Here is a 16,762-nt window from a genome sequence, read left to right as displayed (position 1 = left end):
TTGCTGGAGAAGGAGTTTTTGTCTAGGACACCTCCACTGCCAAACCTGTGTCGGTGAGAGAGAAGGGTGGAAGGGGATAGCCTTTTGCAGAGCCCCGACAAGCCTGGTCCCCAGGCAGATGATGCGTACGATGGCAGGCCCCGCCAGAAAGGCTGCACCAAGCTGTTGGTGGGTTCAACGCATTGGGGTTTTTCCTGTGGCGTGGCAATTGCCTCGAAGGTTAAGCTGGAGGATCCTCGTGTGTCAAAGATGTCGCATGCCGTTCTTGAGGTCTGACCTGGCTTTGCCTGTGGGGTTGCCCGTCAGTGACGCCAGCTGCCTCACATGCTTGTTTCCCCCTCCCAGTTCCACGCAGTTGCAGTGTCCAACAGGCCTCAGCTACTGACCGTCCTGCCCAAGCTGAGTCCTTCCCAGCACGTGGCGGCGCTCACCAAGCAGCTGCTGCACTGCATGGCCTGTTACCAGCTGCTGCAGTTCAAGGGCTCCATGCTGGCGCTGGCCATCGTCAGCCTGGAGCTGGAGAAGCTGCTCCCCGACTGGCTGGCTCTCATCATCGAGCTGCTCCAGAAGGCACAGGTGAGGGGGTGCTGGCACTGCACATCGCAGCGGGGAGGGATGGGGGGGGCCCCAGAAGGCTGCATCTTGCTCAGGACTCCAGGGATCCAAGCCAACCAGGGCTTGCAGATCCCTAGCTGCTGATCTCTGCCTGCAGTTACGCTTTTGTGAGGATGGTTGCGCTTCAGCCCGGTGGGACGGTTTGTTGGGACGGTTCTGCGAAGTCTTGATCTCGACTGTATCCAGTAGGTGACAAAGGGAGGAGCCGCGTGCCCCGCTGGCACGAGATGGCAGAGAGCGCGGGCTCTCTCTGCACCGGGGAGAAAATAACACAATGGGGAGAAAATCCTAGTTAGCTGCTCAGCCATTCATTCTAAGCGTACAGGGTGGTCTGACAAGTACTGGCAAGACAAACCCTCAAGCTGCTAAAAATACACAGCAAAACCTTTTAATATCTGAAAGGTTTTCCCCCCCTCACTATTCCCGTGAGGTGTAAGGAGCAGGGGTCTGTATCTTATGAAGTCGTTGTGTTGGGGGTCTTTTTGGTCCTTCATCACTTAATATTCTCCTGCATCCAGCATACCCCTGAGAAGTGAGGTGTGTGTTCAGAGCCCTAGCCCTGCCCTGGCTGACAGCCTCTCCTCGCCGTGGCAGTGATCCCGCAATGCCGGTATCTTTGCTTGTCTTTCCACTCCAGATGGATAGCTCGCAGCTGATCCACTGCCGGGAGCTCGTGGCACATCACCTTTCCACTCTGCAGTCTTCTCTGCTGCCCAATTCTGTATATGTCTACAGTCCCCTCCAGCATACCCTGGTGACCTGTAACAGAGGAGCGTTCAAATGCCAGCCCTCCTCTGTCCCAGGGCCAGGTTTCTCCAAGGACAACGGCAGGCCAGAAGTGCCAGTCACAGGTACAGCCGCGCTCCACCAGCGTCTGCCAGCTCCCAGCGGTTGCAAGCAAGCCTCTGCCAAGCGTAAAGTGGAAGAGATGGAAGTGGACGACTTCTACGACGGTATCAAGCGTCTCTACAATGAAGACATTGCTCCAGAGGTAGTGGCTCTTGAAAACATGGGCTCTGTTTGTGGCGCTGATGTCTCGAGGCAGGAGGGCAACGTTTCCCCTTGTCCACCTTTACAGCCAGTGTCTGTTATGTAGCTGTGAGTGCACACCACCAGCTCCACTGTAGCTACTCTAGAAACCATGCAGAACCTGGCATCCTGTGTTCTCAGTGGGAGGAGGAGGGGCCATACCTTGTCAGGCTGAACTGAAGGGAGCCAAAAACAGAAAAAAAAAAAATCCCAACCCTTTTTTGAATTTTTTTCTTGTGCGGCTAATTATAGTTCCACTATTTAAGCACTTAAAAACACAAAAAAGTATAAAAATCTAAAAAAAAGACCCAAAAACCAAACAAAAAAAGTAGCAAAAAATTGTTTCTTTCTAGTGTTGTCAGTTCCACTGTTTTTCTGCTCCTGTGTATTGTAACCCATTCTCCATGTCCAAGAGCTCACATCAGTCGTGCAGAGTTGTTCCAGGTTTCCCAGCCAACTAACACCTCTCTGATCCGATTTCCATCTGCTCCTTGCTCTCTTTCTGCTTGCTCCTCTTTTAATTCTCAGCAAGTCTTGTGCATGATGTTCTGTACTACCTGACCTTCACGACAGCTTTCTTTTTCCTTTCTAAAGAAAAAGACCTTTTTTGTTTTGTTAGCACTTTGGTGTTTAAATGTGATAATATTTAAAAACTGGATTTAAATAAAATGTTAGTCAGGAAAAAAACCAAAAACAATGCTTGCAAGCTGCTCCACACTTAAGTAATAACCACAGGAGTGTGAACGTACTCTAGAAGAACACTAGGGCAGCCGGCCACTGTGCTCTGTACCTTACAGAGACTTCTCCAAGTTAAAACAGTTTGCGTTTTCCAACACAGAAAGCAGTTAACAGATTTTGTATCACTTTAACAAAAATGGTATTTTTTTTTTCTCGTTTGCACCAAGAAATGTTGCACTCAGTGTGGATTTTCGCCAACAGTTGACTCTCTACGTCAGGTGTAAACCTTAAATTCTGCAGTCTGTTTTTTTCCCTTGTGTTTATAAGCTTAGCATGTGACCAGCACTGCTCAGTGAGGTGCTGGGGCGGCTACGTACGCCTGAGGCTTCAAAGGTGTGTAATTATCAGCCACAAAACCAAACCAAAAGACCCTAACCCTAAAGTTTTGTGTTCATGTAACTTCTAACCAAGAGTAAAACCTTTAAAAACCTGTCTCCTAAATGTTACACCTCTGTTTCTCAGAATGACCTGTCCCAATTATAAGCTCTCTCCACAGCCCTGAGGAAGGTATTGTATTTGGAGCCATTGTACTGATGAAAGCCTTCTGGTAGCAATAAAGAAAGTTGTCCTGGATTTTGAGTCTTGTTTTGTGCTTTTCACCCGAGTCCAGGATCAGTTTTACGCGGAGGCTGCAAGGGAGCTGCTCCGTGCCAGGCCTGTGAGAAGGTGGCTAGTGGCTTTAGGGGTGCTGGGCAGCTGGGGTGCCAGGGGAGTTGCACAACGTAAACTCCTTGCCTCTGCGGCGGTTCCGGCTTTAGCCCCAGCTGTGGTGCTCCTTGCTCCCTCCTCAGTCACCGGGCTGTTCCCCTTCCAGGCCGAGTACGGGCCGCTCGATGCCTGGCTGGGACACTGCTTCATCTCGCCTGTCTTGTACCCATCTCCTTTGTGATAGTCGGAACGCCCCAATGAAGAGTCAGGTTTCTCATACCCAGGCTGGCTGTAGATTCCTGCTTGCCTGACATCCCTTGCACTGAAATTCACATTTGATAATGAAAAGGTTAGTACAGACTTCATTTGTGCTCTTTCCTGTAAGCTCATAGGTTACAGAATAGATTCTGTTCTGTAATGTCGCCTTCTTCCCGGCTGGCTCGGATCTCATGCGCTTCAGGAAGAGCTGGCCCCTCTTGCCTCATGTCTTCTGAGGTGCCATCTTTTTTGTTGTGCACAGCCCACTGTGCCAAACTTTTCTTGGTTTCAGCTCTCTTCCTGCCCGTGTCCTGGAAACCACCTCCTGAGGCCGCATGTCTCAAAGGGGAGCGCGCCTTCCTTCCCTTCCAGCCATCCTTATGGTATAACCAGTCCCTGACCGTTTCTCTCTTCCCACTGCTTACTTTTCTCCAGCCAGGCTGCCGTGCAGTCTCGGGGCTTCACCTGGCACAATACCCCCTCGATGCAGGATTTCCACGGTGCCAGTGCTTACTACTTGAAACCCACTTCAAAGCGTACATCTTCTCCAGTTAAATTACACAGCGTAATGCTCTAAATAAAAATAACCGCCCGGATTTCAAACACTAGATACAACAACATTAGCACAGGAAAGATGAGAGCCAGGTAATTTTCACACCCCTTGACAGCCAAGCCAGGCACCCGCGGTTTCTGCACAGAAGGGAGTCTTTGTGTGCACTTGGGCTTGCTGCATGTGAGCAGCAGTTAAAATGATCCAGCTTATCCTGAAGGGAGCAGTTGCTAAGAGCTCCGGCTGTGTACGCAGTCAGAGAGAGGTGAGCCAGGGCTCTCGTAACTCTTCTGACGATACTGGCCTGCGCAGTACAAAACAGTGAAGTTTTGTGGGACTACGGCTTATTTTAGTTGGCTTCCAACAGTATGAGACACGTCAAGGGGCAAGAATATAAGATGGGGACACAAGCGCTGTGGCATTGTCAACCCGGGGCAATAAATCTAAGCCTCACCTTCCACTGGCTTCTCCTCCTCCCACCTGCACTCCTTCCCTCCCACTGTGAAGGATGCATTCCATTCCCCCTTACCCCGTTCGGCAGCATCAGCACACAGGCACTCGTGAGGGTTACGGCCCAAACCCCTTGGCAGACGCGTACAAGGAGAGGAGTCGGCACGGGGCTGGGAAAAGAAAGGTGTTTGCTTGTGCCAGCTGGCAGCGGCCTGGCTGGAACAGAAGGGAGGGAAGCTGGGCGTAAGGAGAGAGCTGTAGGTGCTGCTGGAGCAGTTCTTCTCTAACAGATGTACTGCAGCCATGGTTGCGAGTGGCTTTGTGAGAAGGTAAGAGTTGTCCTTCCCACCGTTTTCTCCTACCACAAAGCGACAGGACAAGAGCAGGTCCTGCGCTGCCCCAACACCAGGCACGTCCTCAGCTCACGCCAGCCTTGGTAGAAGAGCTCTGCTGTGACCGAGCTAGCTGCTGAACTTGTCTCAGCCCCAAGCACACCAGAGGACGGGAATTTTTGTTGTTGCTTTGGGGAAAAGCAACAACTTTATTCTTTGCAGCAAAGGGGCAGGGGGATAGCTCTTTAGCAAGAAGCAGCTTGTGAGAGTCATAAAGTTAATCTTACAGTTTAATTTTCAGAACTGCCCTCAATAAACACAGGATTACTTCTGGCTCTCCCAGTATTAAGTGCAACGCTGGGAAGGGTCACTGCCCAGAAACCTTCCCAGCCTCCCTGTGCTGCACAAGGCTGGCCAAGCCACAGCCCCAACTTGGCATGCACCTGCGAGGCAAATGCCCAGAGAGGCAGGACTTAAAACCGCCCTCGCTGCCAAGAGAGCTTTCATGCTCCCGTGTGCCAAACGGACAGGCACTCCCCCAGCCCCAGTTTGACCAGACTGGGGAGGGAGACGCCTTTTTTATTTTGTTTGCGCTATGCACAAATCCACACCAACTATCTTTTGCCTGGATACAGGCAACTCCACCAACAAAAACCAAGGTTCAGACAGACAAAACCCGTCCCCAGTTTGGTAGACCTACCTCTGCAGGGTCCTGCTGATGGGCTGCTGCCCGGCTGTCCTCGCGTAGACCCGAGGACACTTGTGGGCCAGCTCTCTGGCTGTGCTGCCCAGCGGCGTCCTGTTGCCTTTTGCTCTTCCGGATGCAAAAGAAGAAACCCAGTCTCTACAACTGCAAACGCACCTCTTGAACTTGTCCCTTTCCTTCCTCTCTCCCTTTGCGGTGAACACACTGGTTTTCAACACACCCTTTCAACCCTCCACCACGTATGGAACGTATCCACTCAGGAAATGCCCGACTGTGCCTGTGGTACCTTGATATACCCAAGAGCCTGCTTGCACCGTCGAGGCGTACGGATGCAGCAGCGTTCAGAGGATTAACGTTCAAAACCACCCATGCCCCAAGTGCGGGTGCCCAGCTCTGCTGTGAGCCATGGGCAAAACATCACCAGACTTGGTGCACCAGCATACCCCTGCCGCCCCGGCGTCAACTCGGCCGTGGGAGAGTCGTGCTTTGGGGACTGGCCAGTCTGGGGCTCGGAGGCCAGGGCTGGCACACAGGCCTCCGCAGGGGACCGCAGCAACGTCACGAGGTGGTCTTCAGCTTTGCAGCTCTCCTCCTGCTGCTGGTGCTGGGGCCACCTGTGTCCCAGGCCAGCTGGGGCCAGCGAGGAGCCCAGGGAACACAGGTCTGCCTTGCTGGCTGCACCAATATACAGATTCACGGGGTTTTGCGGCTAAAAAGGTGATGCTCAAAGACAGGCTTGCCTTTGAAAATGGGGCACATCCCGGCAAGATCAGCTCCCCCCATGTAGCAAGGTCCAGCTGATTCGGAAATAACCTGCATTGCCAGAGAGAAAAACCATTTCCCGCTTCCCACGTTTCCTCCCCACAAAAAAACCCAGGCCAAACGTGGCCCCCACCCATTGCCTCGCTACTACGGTAGCAGGCTGACGTGTATGCTGTTCCCGCTGTCAGAACACAGGACTGTGGTGGAGCGCTGCCAGGGCTCCCCGTTACCCACAGGAGAATATCCCCTGTTGCCCGCGACTCCTCAGATTCATGTGACCTTCCCACAAGCTTCACAGCACCCCAGTGCTTCATGCCACGGACCTGCAAAAGATGTGAGCACAGGGGCTGCCCGCTGTAGCGGGGGCCCAGAGCAGTGAAGGTAAGAGTCCAGCAGAACACACGGGTCAGGTGAATGGCCAGCCAGAAGGGAAAACAGTTTAAAACTGCAGGCTCACCTGCCTCACGAGCACTGGGATAAAACCATTGCATTCCTAAAACTATGCATGTTGTTACTCAGCACAGTCGCCCAAAACCCAGGGAGCACCCAAGTGCTTGGCAGCCACGTTTTAGCAGAGCACTGCTACTTGCTTCAGAGACCTTCCAGCAATAATCCCAGCTCACCTTTACATGCTGCGCAGGCGTTACTCTCTGCGACACCCCAGCTTCCCTTAATGCCCCAGAAGGGTTTGCTTTGAAGACATGATAGCAGCAACCTCTCTGCAATTTTCTCCACAACACTGCCTCAGAGATACTGATACACCTCCTTTACCCTACTTGGCCTGGGGGACCACTCATGAAGTATTTCTCTCTTACGCAAGACCTTCAGGTAGCACACATGGGGGAAATGCTCATTCCTCGAACAGGTCGATACCTCAGTCCCCTCTGGCAGGCACGCTGCGACCCAGCCCCAGCCTACAGCAGCCAACAGCAGCATGGCACCGCATCCCCGCAGCGCGTGCCACGGGGCATGTCCAACCTGGAAGCTGTTCCTAGCTCTGGGTTTGGGGAGTTTCTTAAAAGTTCATTTTTACTCTCCAGCAGTGACAAAAGGGTTAAGCCCACAAGCGTGATTGTAAACTTGGGCACCCGCTCGCTCCTGTGGATGAAGCGGCTTTCCCAGCTCTACTGGGGACATTTGGTGACACTGAGTGACATAAAACCTCTCTGGGCTGTCCAACAACAGGTTTCACCCCGCCGTCCCTTCCCCAAGCTGACATCTCTTCCCCTAACAGCTGCACAGCACGAGGGAAGCCAGCCAAAGGGCACACGGCCATCCCTTCCTCCCAGCGCCGAGGTGTGGGAAAGCCTCAGCGACGCTCCCTCAGCTCACCTCCTTGTCCGACACGCATGCCTCGCTGCAAACACCTCTTGCAGTGCCCGTACGTGCTTTCTGCTCTCTGTTCCCCTCCCTCTGCCCCAGGATCCACCACCAACGGATTATGGATGGCAAATGTTTCATCCTGGTTTTTCCCCCCCCTTAAAATTCCTTATGGCTCTGTTCCCCATAAATTTACCTTTAAAAAAACAAAACAAAACAACCAACCTCAAAGCCTTCTGCTGACACCATCTGCCTCAACAACCTGGGACAACAAATTACAGAAGTTTACTACCTGCTCTGTAAGAAAGCTGCTCCATGTTTTGAGCTGATTTCCTTCTAGCTATGTGCCCCTCTGGTTCTAGTCATGATGATTTGGTAACTAGCACGTCGGCATCCACCTTAGCAGACTTCGTAACACAGAATCACAAATAAATTTAGGCTGCAAGGGACCTCTAGAGGACGTCTGCTGCAACCTCCAGCTCACGGCAGGGCTGATCCTCCCTCTCCTCTAAGCCTTTCCCTCCCCAAACTGAGGCCTCCAAGCCTTGGTGGTCTCACCTGGCAGGCTGCTGCTCCATCCCATTTATCATTAGTGCCCTTCTCTAACTCCGCTATGTCCTTCTGGAGATATGAAGTCCAGAGCTGCGTGCAGGACTCAAGGCACCAGCGCAGCAAAACTTTAGAGCTGCAAAATAAAGGCAGTTCGTGTAACTGTTAGCATTTGGTTTGTGCCCGTCTGCTTCTCTTTTACATAAAGCTTTAAAAAAATTTCTATTTGGAGTTTAGAATTCAACCAACAAAAGGGTTTTGCCCCTCTTCAAACTTTCTTGACACAGCAGCACTACCGCTGGGTTACCTAGCCCTGAGGCCCTCCAGCTGAAGAAGAACAACCTTCTCCGGTAACAGCCCAGCATTTGCAAAGGGCAGAAGAAATGCCCTAGAAGTTGAGGTCTCGAGAGCTTCTTGAAAAGCCCAGGGCTGACCCAGCGGATAGGAATCCATCAGGGTACTTCTTCAGTGTTGCCAACGTGCAGATTTGGTCATGACTTTCTAGTGTCACGCACAAGATTTCAGAGAGTCACAGGACACAGCTACATGGGTAAGACGATGTCGTTAGTAGCACTTGATATCCTCTCTTCAGGTACAGGATAAAAAAAAACAAACGCACCACCACGTGATTTTTTTTGTTCTTACTTGCAGTAAATGATGCCCAGCCACCCATGGCTGGGCCTGGGTCCCAATCCACTGTCATCAGCACAACATGGGTGACCTGACACGAGGTAGAGTCCAGCAGAAAAGCTCTGTGCCCATCCATGACTGTGAACTAAATAACAAGTGACTGATTATTTCAAGAGAGAGACTATAGCACAGTGGTGGGATTTTACAGGCTAGACTCCTACCACCAGATAAAGCCATACTACAATTTTTAAATGAGGAGGAAAAAAAAAAAAAGTCCAAGGAATGAGAGAAACCTAAGGAGAGGATTCCCTCCCCGAAACAGGGGCACTGGGGAGGGTCTCACCACGCAGGATGCTGCAGGAGCCATCCGGCAGGTGGGCTGGCCTCTGGGCAAGTAGCCAGCAGGGTATTTTGGCAAGCCGGAGGCTACCATGGAAGGGGTTGCACACACAAGCCACAGAAAGGCTCCCAGGCCCGAGGCAGCGGTCTCTGACACTGCAGACCAGCCTAGGCGCCAACACTGGAGGGGAAAAAAAAAAAAAAAAAAAAAAGACACAGCACTCGTAAACTGGGCGTTTCAATGGGCAAAACATTTTCTCAGTAAACAGAGACCACCTTCATGCACGGAAACCCTGGGCTGGAGATGACACTCACCCTGCATGAGGCACAAGGGTGGCTCAAGGACCAGCATGCCCCAACCCCGCAGCAGCCCTTGGCTGCAAAGTTAATGACTGCTTTCAGAAAACATGTGGCTCAACCCATCGCTTTTCGCTAGGTATGGGTGGCCTGGTGCACATAGAGCACTGCTGCCTCAGCCCTATCAGAACAAAAAGAATTCCCTCCTGCAGGTGGTGCAACCTGTTCCCAGTTAGCAAAGCACCCCCAGAGTTTTGCAGAATAAGAGAGGAATTAACACGGGCAAGGTTTAATCAAGCAATACCCTCAAGGCCTCAACCCATGAGGCATTAGCTACTCTGTTTCGTGCTCAGAAAGCTGAATGTGAAAAGTTTTCTAGATCTGGCTATCTAGTGGTAAGCACTGGTAGCTGGAGAGCAGACCCTCAGACCAGGTATCACCTGAGACCACCGAAGCCTAGAGAGCAGGGCAGGCTCCATTTTTGGTATTAATGCAAATTCTGTCCTAAGCTACATTTGTGCAAATATTCATTTGTGCAAATATTCCCTTCGGTTTGGGCAAAGGTCAGCAATTCCATTTACATACCAGGTATAAAGCATGACACCATATGCACAAACCCAACATTTAATAATCTGTCCTATTGTATCTATAAAGTCACTCAGTTGGTTCCAAAGGTTTCCAGGATAAATAGCACTTTAGAAAAATAGCCACCTGGCTGGAAGGAGCTTCTAGTAATCTAACCCTCGTCACTGAAGAGTGCTGAAAAATATTGTGCTTCTGAGAAAGAACTCCAGCAGATTACAGCAGAGACCCTTGGCAGCTTGCACTTTGTGCACCGATTGGAGGAGGCAAAACCTAGATGATTTAACAGTGCCTTTTCCACAGGCAGGTTAAAGGAAGTGAATCCTTGATTAAGGTTCACAGATGAAAAGAATAAATCACTGGTATTTGGTTAAAAAAAAAAAAGTCCATCACCCCACATGAAGAAAACATTCCAAGAGGATCAGGCTGCCTCCTTCCATCTATCCCAAACCAGCTGGAGGTCACTACACATCAAGTTTACAAGCTTTGGTTTTACCTTCAAGCAATACTTTGGCACTTCCCAAGCTTTTTGACTGAATTCACTTCCAAAGTAAACAAGTTGGAAAGTTTAACAACCATCCCGCATACAGGATTGTTAAGAAAATAATCACTAATTAGGCTTCATGAAATTCAAATGAAGCCCTCAATCTAAGTACAAGTCAGCGCAGCTCTTTTGTACAAGAAGAGATACCTACTTGGCTCATACAGAGGGACATCAGACAGAAAATCTAGGACAGTCTAGAACAGGCTCCGTCAATGCAACAGTACGCAACGGCGGCCATCTCCGCTTCGTGTGACCGCATACTGAAAACAAGAAGTCACTTAGGTCTAAGGACTTCTTTTCAGCACATGTCAGAGGAGCACAGGACGTACTTGTGATGAAGTTGTGGTGTCCAAAGCAGCCAGACTTGATCTTTAGAGGCAGAAATGAAGTCCTCCGGCTATGCACACTCACCCCCATCCACAGTCTGTCGTTCTATTTGTCATCAGCAACACGTGCGTATTATGGCAAAAGGAAGAAAATGGGGAGGGAGAAAAAAAAAAAACAAACACCAAAACACTAACCCAGTGCAGTATCTCACATTATGGCCAAGCTCTCTTCTCCAGCCGTTACCTCTGTCATTTTTGGTAGCCTCAAATCTGTCGGAGATGCGCTGGGAGCGGACAGATCCCGCACAGAGACACACAGCACAGTGCACCCTCAGACGCACAGGTGAAAAACAAAAAGGGAAGGAGAGAAGGGCGGACGTGATGGAAGAATGAGATGGCTCTTCTCCTGGCGGGGGTGCCCATAGCCGCAGGCTCTTCCAGTGCCCTATTGTCCACTGGGAGAGAGGGTGTGGGGGCTTTGGCAAGATGACGCTTACATAAAGAAGAAGCTACAGAAAAAGAGAAAAAACAGAAAAGAAAAGAAACAGAGGTTCAGAATTGAAATGAAAAAGTGAGAGAGAGAGAAAAAAAAAAGAGGAACAACATTTTAAAGAAAGCAAGCCATGAAGGAAGGAGTGCACTGGGGAGGTGTCATACAAACCAACTACACCAGGGAGGCCTGGACCTCTCCAAGATACCAGCTGATTTGGAGAACAAGCTCACAACTGCCACAAAAACCGACTGACAAACACCAGCACAAAACTACAGAGGCACGTCAAAGGCACAAAACAACCTGCTGGGAAACCTCGCGCTTCCTCAGCCCCTCCTGTCACACCCTTACAAAATGGCAACAGCAAAACCAAGTCACAAAGGCCACGCGAAGACCAAAGCGTTTGGGTAAAAATGTATTTCCTCCTCCCCGCTTCAAGTGTTGGCACTATACGTAACCTAAAGCATATACAAGAAATAACTGAACTTATGCTGTAAGGTTATTATTCAATTTGTAATTCAAAACCCAAAATATTTTAACATCAAATAAAGTGACAATATCTAACAGATGCATACATATAATTTGCATTAACACTGTATGTAGGTTACACAATTATTTAGTTACAAACATGGGTTATTTTCAAATAGCAAGGTAATAAAGTTCTACATCTATAGTTTAAGGCAATCAGGATATTAAAAATGTATACAAATACAATATTTCTACCGCTGTTCACAGCTTTATTTTCTGTTAATTAAAAAACCCTTCATATTTGTACAGTTCCATGCTGATACACGCTGATGAGAGCGTCATGGCTATCATATACTGCAAATGCAACCAGGGTCCTTGGAGAAGAGACAAATACGCACTCTTAAAACATCTCAGAAGGGCAAATGGTAACTGGATTCAAATGGACATATCTGATATGATCACACACAAAAAGACATTTCCATTCTCACTTGGACGTTTTAGGAGAAGCAGAATGAGAGCTACCTCGAGAAACAGTGGTCATGTTAAATAAAGACATGCTTAAAGAGAGACACAGATATCTCCTTGACGGGATTTCAAGCTGTCAAAAGCACACGGAGGAGCTGACACGAGTTGCACTTCTCAGGCTGAAGAGGAGCCCGGGGGTGGGTGCCAGTCACCGCTTTTGCCCCCTCCCCGGCAGCACCGCACACTACAGGAGATGCAAGGCAATGCATTTAACAACCATGAGTTCAAAGGACGCCTTCCTACTTACTGCCCTCCTGGAAAGGAACCGTGCAACCCCAGTGAGGTTTTGGGGGAGCAAACCCTTATTCATCTCCGCCTTTTCGGCAGACCACCAGACACACACGTGCCCGCCTCTACAGGGTAATCGCGGCCCCTCTCTGCAACCCAGATTTTGTTTGTTTTCCCATTCTGGGGGTTCATTCCATGTCCTGGGAACACCATCATCCCAGAAACACACTTTTCGGTGTGCTTTCCTGCTCCTTTATATTATTCTAAGGTTTGAAATCCGCCTTGTCAGGAACATGCAGCATTATCAGCTAGTTATCATCACTGCGTAATGCGCATTAAAGGCTGCAGTGCCTGTCAGGAAAGGCTTTTGCCCATGCAACCGTCTGTCCACGGTTTCACCAGCTGGCTTGCTAGCTTCAAGCAGGCAAACAAGCTACGCAGGGCTGCTTTAGACATTCAACAGGAGCTGGATGTCGTGTTCCCTAGGGCTTCTTTCCAACATCTCAGCAAAAGCAGATTATTGCAGAAAGGTTTAAAGGACTTTTAACCACGCCACTTGCAAGTAAGTGGACTTAAAGAACCCCCCAGAAAAACACAACTGGTTTCATATCAGTAGTGAGGCAGAAAGGGCGAGTCTCTTACTACTGTACTTACATGCAAAGGTGAAAGCACATCCGACTAGATGTGAGTGTATCATTTACTCCATGCAGAACCAGGGGCTACTGTGAAAAAAGGCGTAAGTAAAGAAAAGAAAGAAGTGCAGCAGTAAAAAGCTAAACATGGCCCAGGGTTTTAAGGAGAGAAAAAAAAAAAGTCATTAACATCTCCTTTGGCAAAAAACCAAAACAGTACCTTTAAGTTTTGCAAGTTTGCAGTTTACTCCCAGTTTCTCCAAAACAGCTTGCTTTTTGCTGGAGAAAGAAACTCAACCAAAAATACATCAATGCTCTTGGCCACAGCTTTCTGCCAAAATAAAAAAAAAATATATATATAGCTAGACTCAGCTGACTTCCCCTGCCAAACATCCCTTGAAGGGCTGTTAAATGAAGCAGGACAAATAAATGTTAAAATTAAGTTTTCTACTTGGCACAAAATGCTGGTAATTAAAAAGAGGACATGCACAGAGACAGCTGAAGCAAAGCATACTGCCACAAACATTCAATGATGTGCATATGATGTGACTGTAAAAAAAAAAAATTATGTCAAAACCCAAACTTCTTCCTTGATAACTCAAGATTTTAAAGCTGAGTTTGCCAGAAGCCACAAGAACCATAGTTTCATTTTTCCAAACAACCCCCTAGCAAACCTATTTATCTTGACAAAAAGTGCATCAAGGTTGATAAGACCAGGAGGTGCGATTTAAAAACCAAACAATTAAAAAAAAAAAAAAAAAGAGATAGAGAAAAGGCTCAACTATTTTATTTCCAGCTTATTTATCTCCAATCAATTTTTGCTGTCTAAGACACTGTATTTAGATATCCTCTTCCCAAAGCCATGTTTAAGCGGTGCAGGTTAAAAGGAAGACAACCCAAAAGCTAACCCCCAAGCACATTTCCCAATCCAACACTTCAGAAAAAGGTGATAATTCTGTCTCCCCCCCCCACCACCCCTCAGAGAGGCAAGAAGTTCCATCCCAGAAACAAGCAAAGAACTGCAGTGTGTGAGACTTCGGTGGAAAGAGTTATTTTTAAGAGTGCTTTCAAGAAAGAAACAGGAGACTACCTAGCTAGGAGCAGTGGAAATGCTGGCTGTACATCAGCAGAAGACAAAGAAATCCAGAAGTCATAGAGTAAGCATGGCTCGCCACTTCTTGGGAAGGAAGGGAAAGACTCTGTCCGAAAAGCAATGGCATAGAAAATACACATTAAACAGACCAATTTCTGCACCGCGCTGGCCACAGAGCGAGGCCTGGCTTATGCTCAACCTCCTTTGCACGTTCAAGGGACATCTCCATGGGACATTGTCCCTGGTGCAGGAGGGCTGGTGGGGAGCGTGGGGAATGCGTGGCAAGGCACCCTCTCTCCCTTGACGTGAAATTCCGGATCCCGCAGCTTTGCACGTCGGTATTTAAGCGCGTGCAGGAATCCTCCTGAAGGCTCTAAGAGGATGCTGAAGCCTATACCTTCCCCCCTGCCCAGGCATTTGATTCCATAAGGGCTGCTAAGTCTTGCTAAGATCACGCACACGGAAACCACATACTTTTTAAAGCAAGGTTTCAAGGTTATGGTCAGGCAAGTAATACGTGGAAAGCAGTAATGAGAAACGGTCCTTCTCCCAGGCACCTGCAGCGCCGCTTGGTTCCCACCGCAGCATTCAGCGGGTAGCTACTACACTGAACTGGAAGGGTGGCTGAAAAAATATGCCAGCACGTGACAATAAACGGAAGCCAACTAGCATGATCAAGTCAGACAACAAAAACAGGAACTAATAAAAAATATCATGCAAATGTAATGGCATGCAAGGTCAGTTAAACTTTTGTTATCTACACACACACACACCCCCCCCTCCCTCTCGCCCAACAGCGGGACTCATCGCTCTAACACATTAGCTATTGAAGGAATATGGGTCGGACTAAACTCCAGGGTTTAGCCACCCCGGGGGCTGGGCTGTGACCCTCGTACAGCAGTGATTCCCTGAGGCTGGTTTCTGTGGACCCAGGGGCTCCTTCAGCACAGGGCTATTGCAGCCAGCCCTCCGAGAGCTGGGGAGGCCAGCAGTGCTGAGGACCCGATCCAGTCAATGACGCTCACCACGTCCAGCCCTGACTCAGTTCAAATTTGGGGCCAAGAATGATTTACCGCTGCTGATGTTGACGAGAAAAATACATGGTACCATTACCTTGCCCCGTCACCCACCCCTGAACTTCCAGTTGCATACAGTCCTGTACCCAATCCTTCTTCCTTCTTGTTCCCACTATGTTATTAGATGAGTTAATAGTTATTCATGTTAAAAAACAGGAAAAAAAAAAAAGAAAAAAGAAAAAAAGAAAGAAAACAGATGGCAGAGACACATTACTGCAAAAGCAGGTGAATGCAGGAACATCCTTGGCTTGACAGGCTTTATGTGAAGCTTGCACTGCAAGTTAAAAAAAGAACAAAAAACAAAAAAGTTAGCAATAATTGAACTCAAAACGAAGAAAAAAAAAAAACCAAAATCAAAGAAAGCTGGGAGAGCCAACACCAGCAACCCGCTCTGGTGGGTGGGCATGCAGATGGATTATGAAATTATAAAGAAATTAAACCTCAAGGCTGGGTTCTACTCCAGCCTATGACAAGCAAAAGCAAAAAGAAAAACTGAGGGGGCAGAACTACTGAACAACCAACCACGTCAGTTAGTCAAGGTTACAGTCTGTAATCACACAGTGGCTGGTGTCTTTAAGCTTCCTTTTTTTTTTTTGAGAACGTGCATGGCTGAGGTGTATGGTTGCAGGTGTCTGGTTTGGGTTACTTTACACAGGCACTCTTGCAGAAGACTGTGTGCCCAGCCTTTACCCAAACTCGGCATCGCAGACGTGGGCACCGTGATGTCTCCCAGCACTTCAGCACACCAGCTTTCAGACCCAGGTCAGATCCTTCAGACATCAACAAACCCCTGTTTTTACAGGGTGTTGGGCCAGGCCCTGATGTGTGTGTTACAGCTCAGGTTATAGCTGCGTGTTAGAGCTCAGGGATTGTTTTGGGACTAAAGCATGGCCCATGACGGCCAGGCCAGTCACACTGGACTGGAAACTATTATGTAGAAAGGAAACTGGAAAAAAGTTTTTCATCTGGTTTTCAGAAGTAGCTTGAAATAAACAGAAACAGAGCCCAAACAGATGGTCCCGGCTCCTGGGGGGGTTGAGGATGAGCAAGTAACACAACGGCACATGTTGAGGCATGCATGTGGCCATCTACCAAACGACAGGCAAGCACCAGAAGGCTATTTGCTGCTCCTATTTGGTTTTGCCAAGTCCATTGCCAGGAACCATCTCCAGATTGTTCAGGTTTGAAGCACAGTCCCATCCCAAAATTACGGCAGGGGCTTGATAAGTATCCTCAGCCCCACATTTAGGAAAGTACTTGAGTACGTGTCTGTTCTACAGTCACACATGTGTCTGAGGTACACAGATGTGCTTGTCCTGAAAATGGCACGCTCCTGTCATCAGGCCAGAGCGCCAACAATTTTAGATGAAAAAAGCATAAGCTACAGGAATCTGAGAGATATATTATGAAAAAAAAGGTATAAAAAGACAAGTTGTTCCTACAGGAATAGTCTGGAAATCGAGAGGGCCAAGTTCTCCCTCATGGAGTTAGGCCAGCAGCAGATTTCACCCTGAGCCTTTCCTCCGGCTTGCACAGCACAGCGGAAAGTCTCTGTTGTCCAAGTTGGAGAAATCT

General features: G+C 48.8%; 2 protein-coding genes across 6 annotated transcripts in view; one reads left to right on the top strand and one right to left on the bottom strand.

Annotated features, from left to right (window-relative positions):
• Positions 1-2,955, top strand: part of CCNI (cyclin I) — a 35,103-nt gene extending 32,148 nt beyond the window's left edge. For all 3 annotated transcript variants that reach the window (XM_052812769.1, XM_052812761.1, XM_052812753.1), the window contains 2 exons: positions 346-576; positions 1,253-2,955. In XM_052812769.1, coding sequence (XP_052668729.1) covers positions 346-576; positions 1,253-1,711 — 690 coding nt within the window. In that variant the 3' untranslated portion in view covers positions 1,712-2,955. The remainder of the gene's footprint in view (positions 1-345; positions 577-1,252) is intronic.
• Positions 2,956-9,148: 6,193 nt separating this feature from the next.
• SEPTIN11 (septin 11) overlaps positions 9,149-16,762 on the bottom strand; it is a 59,717-nt gene continuing 52,103 nt past the window's right edge. For 2 of the 3 annotated variants that reach the window (XM_052812722.1, XM_052812731.1), the window contains one exon: positions 11,568-15,461. Coding sequence is in view for 2 of the 3 variants with exons in the window: in XM_052812731.1 (XP_052668691.1) it covers positions 15,446-15,461 (16 nt within the window). In the remaining variant the exon portion in view is untranslated. Of the gene's footprint in view, positions 11,185-11,567; positions 15,462-16,762 lie in introns of those variants that run through there. The other variant, XM_052812740.1, reaches the window with a different exon arrangement.

Source organism: Harpia harpyja, chromosome 2 (assembly GCF_026419915.1).
Source record: "Harpia harpyja isolate bHarHar1 chromosome 2, bHarHar1 primary haplotype, whole genome shotgun sequence".
Taxonomy (NCBI): domain Eukaryota; kingdom Metazoa; phylum Chordata; class Aves; order Accipitriformes; family Accipitridae; genus Harpia; species Harpia harpyja.
Note: the sequence above shows the minus strand (reverse complement) of the source record. Positions and strands in the feature narration are given on the sequence as shown.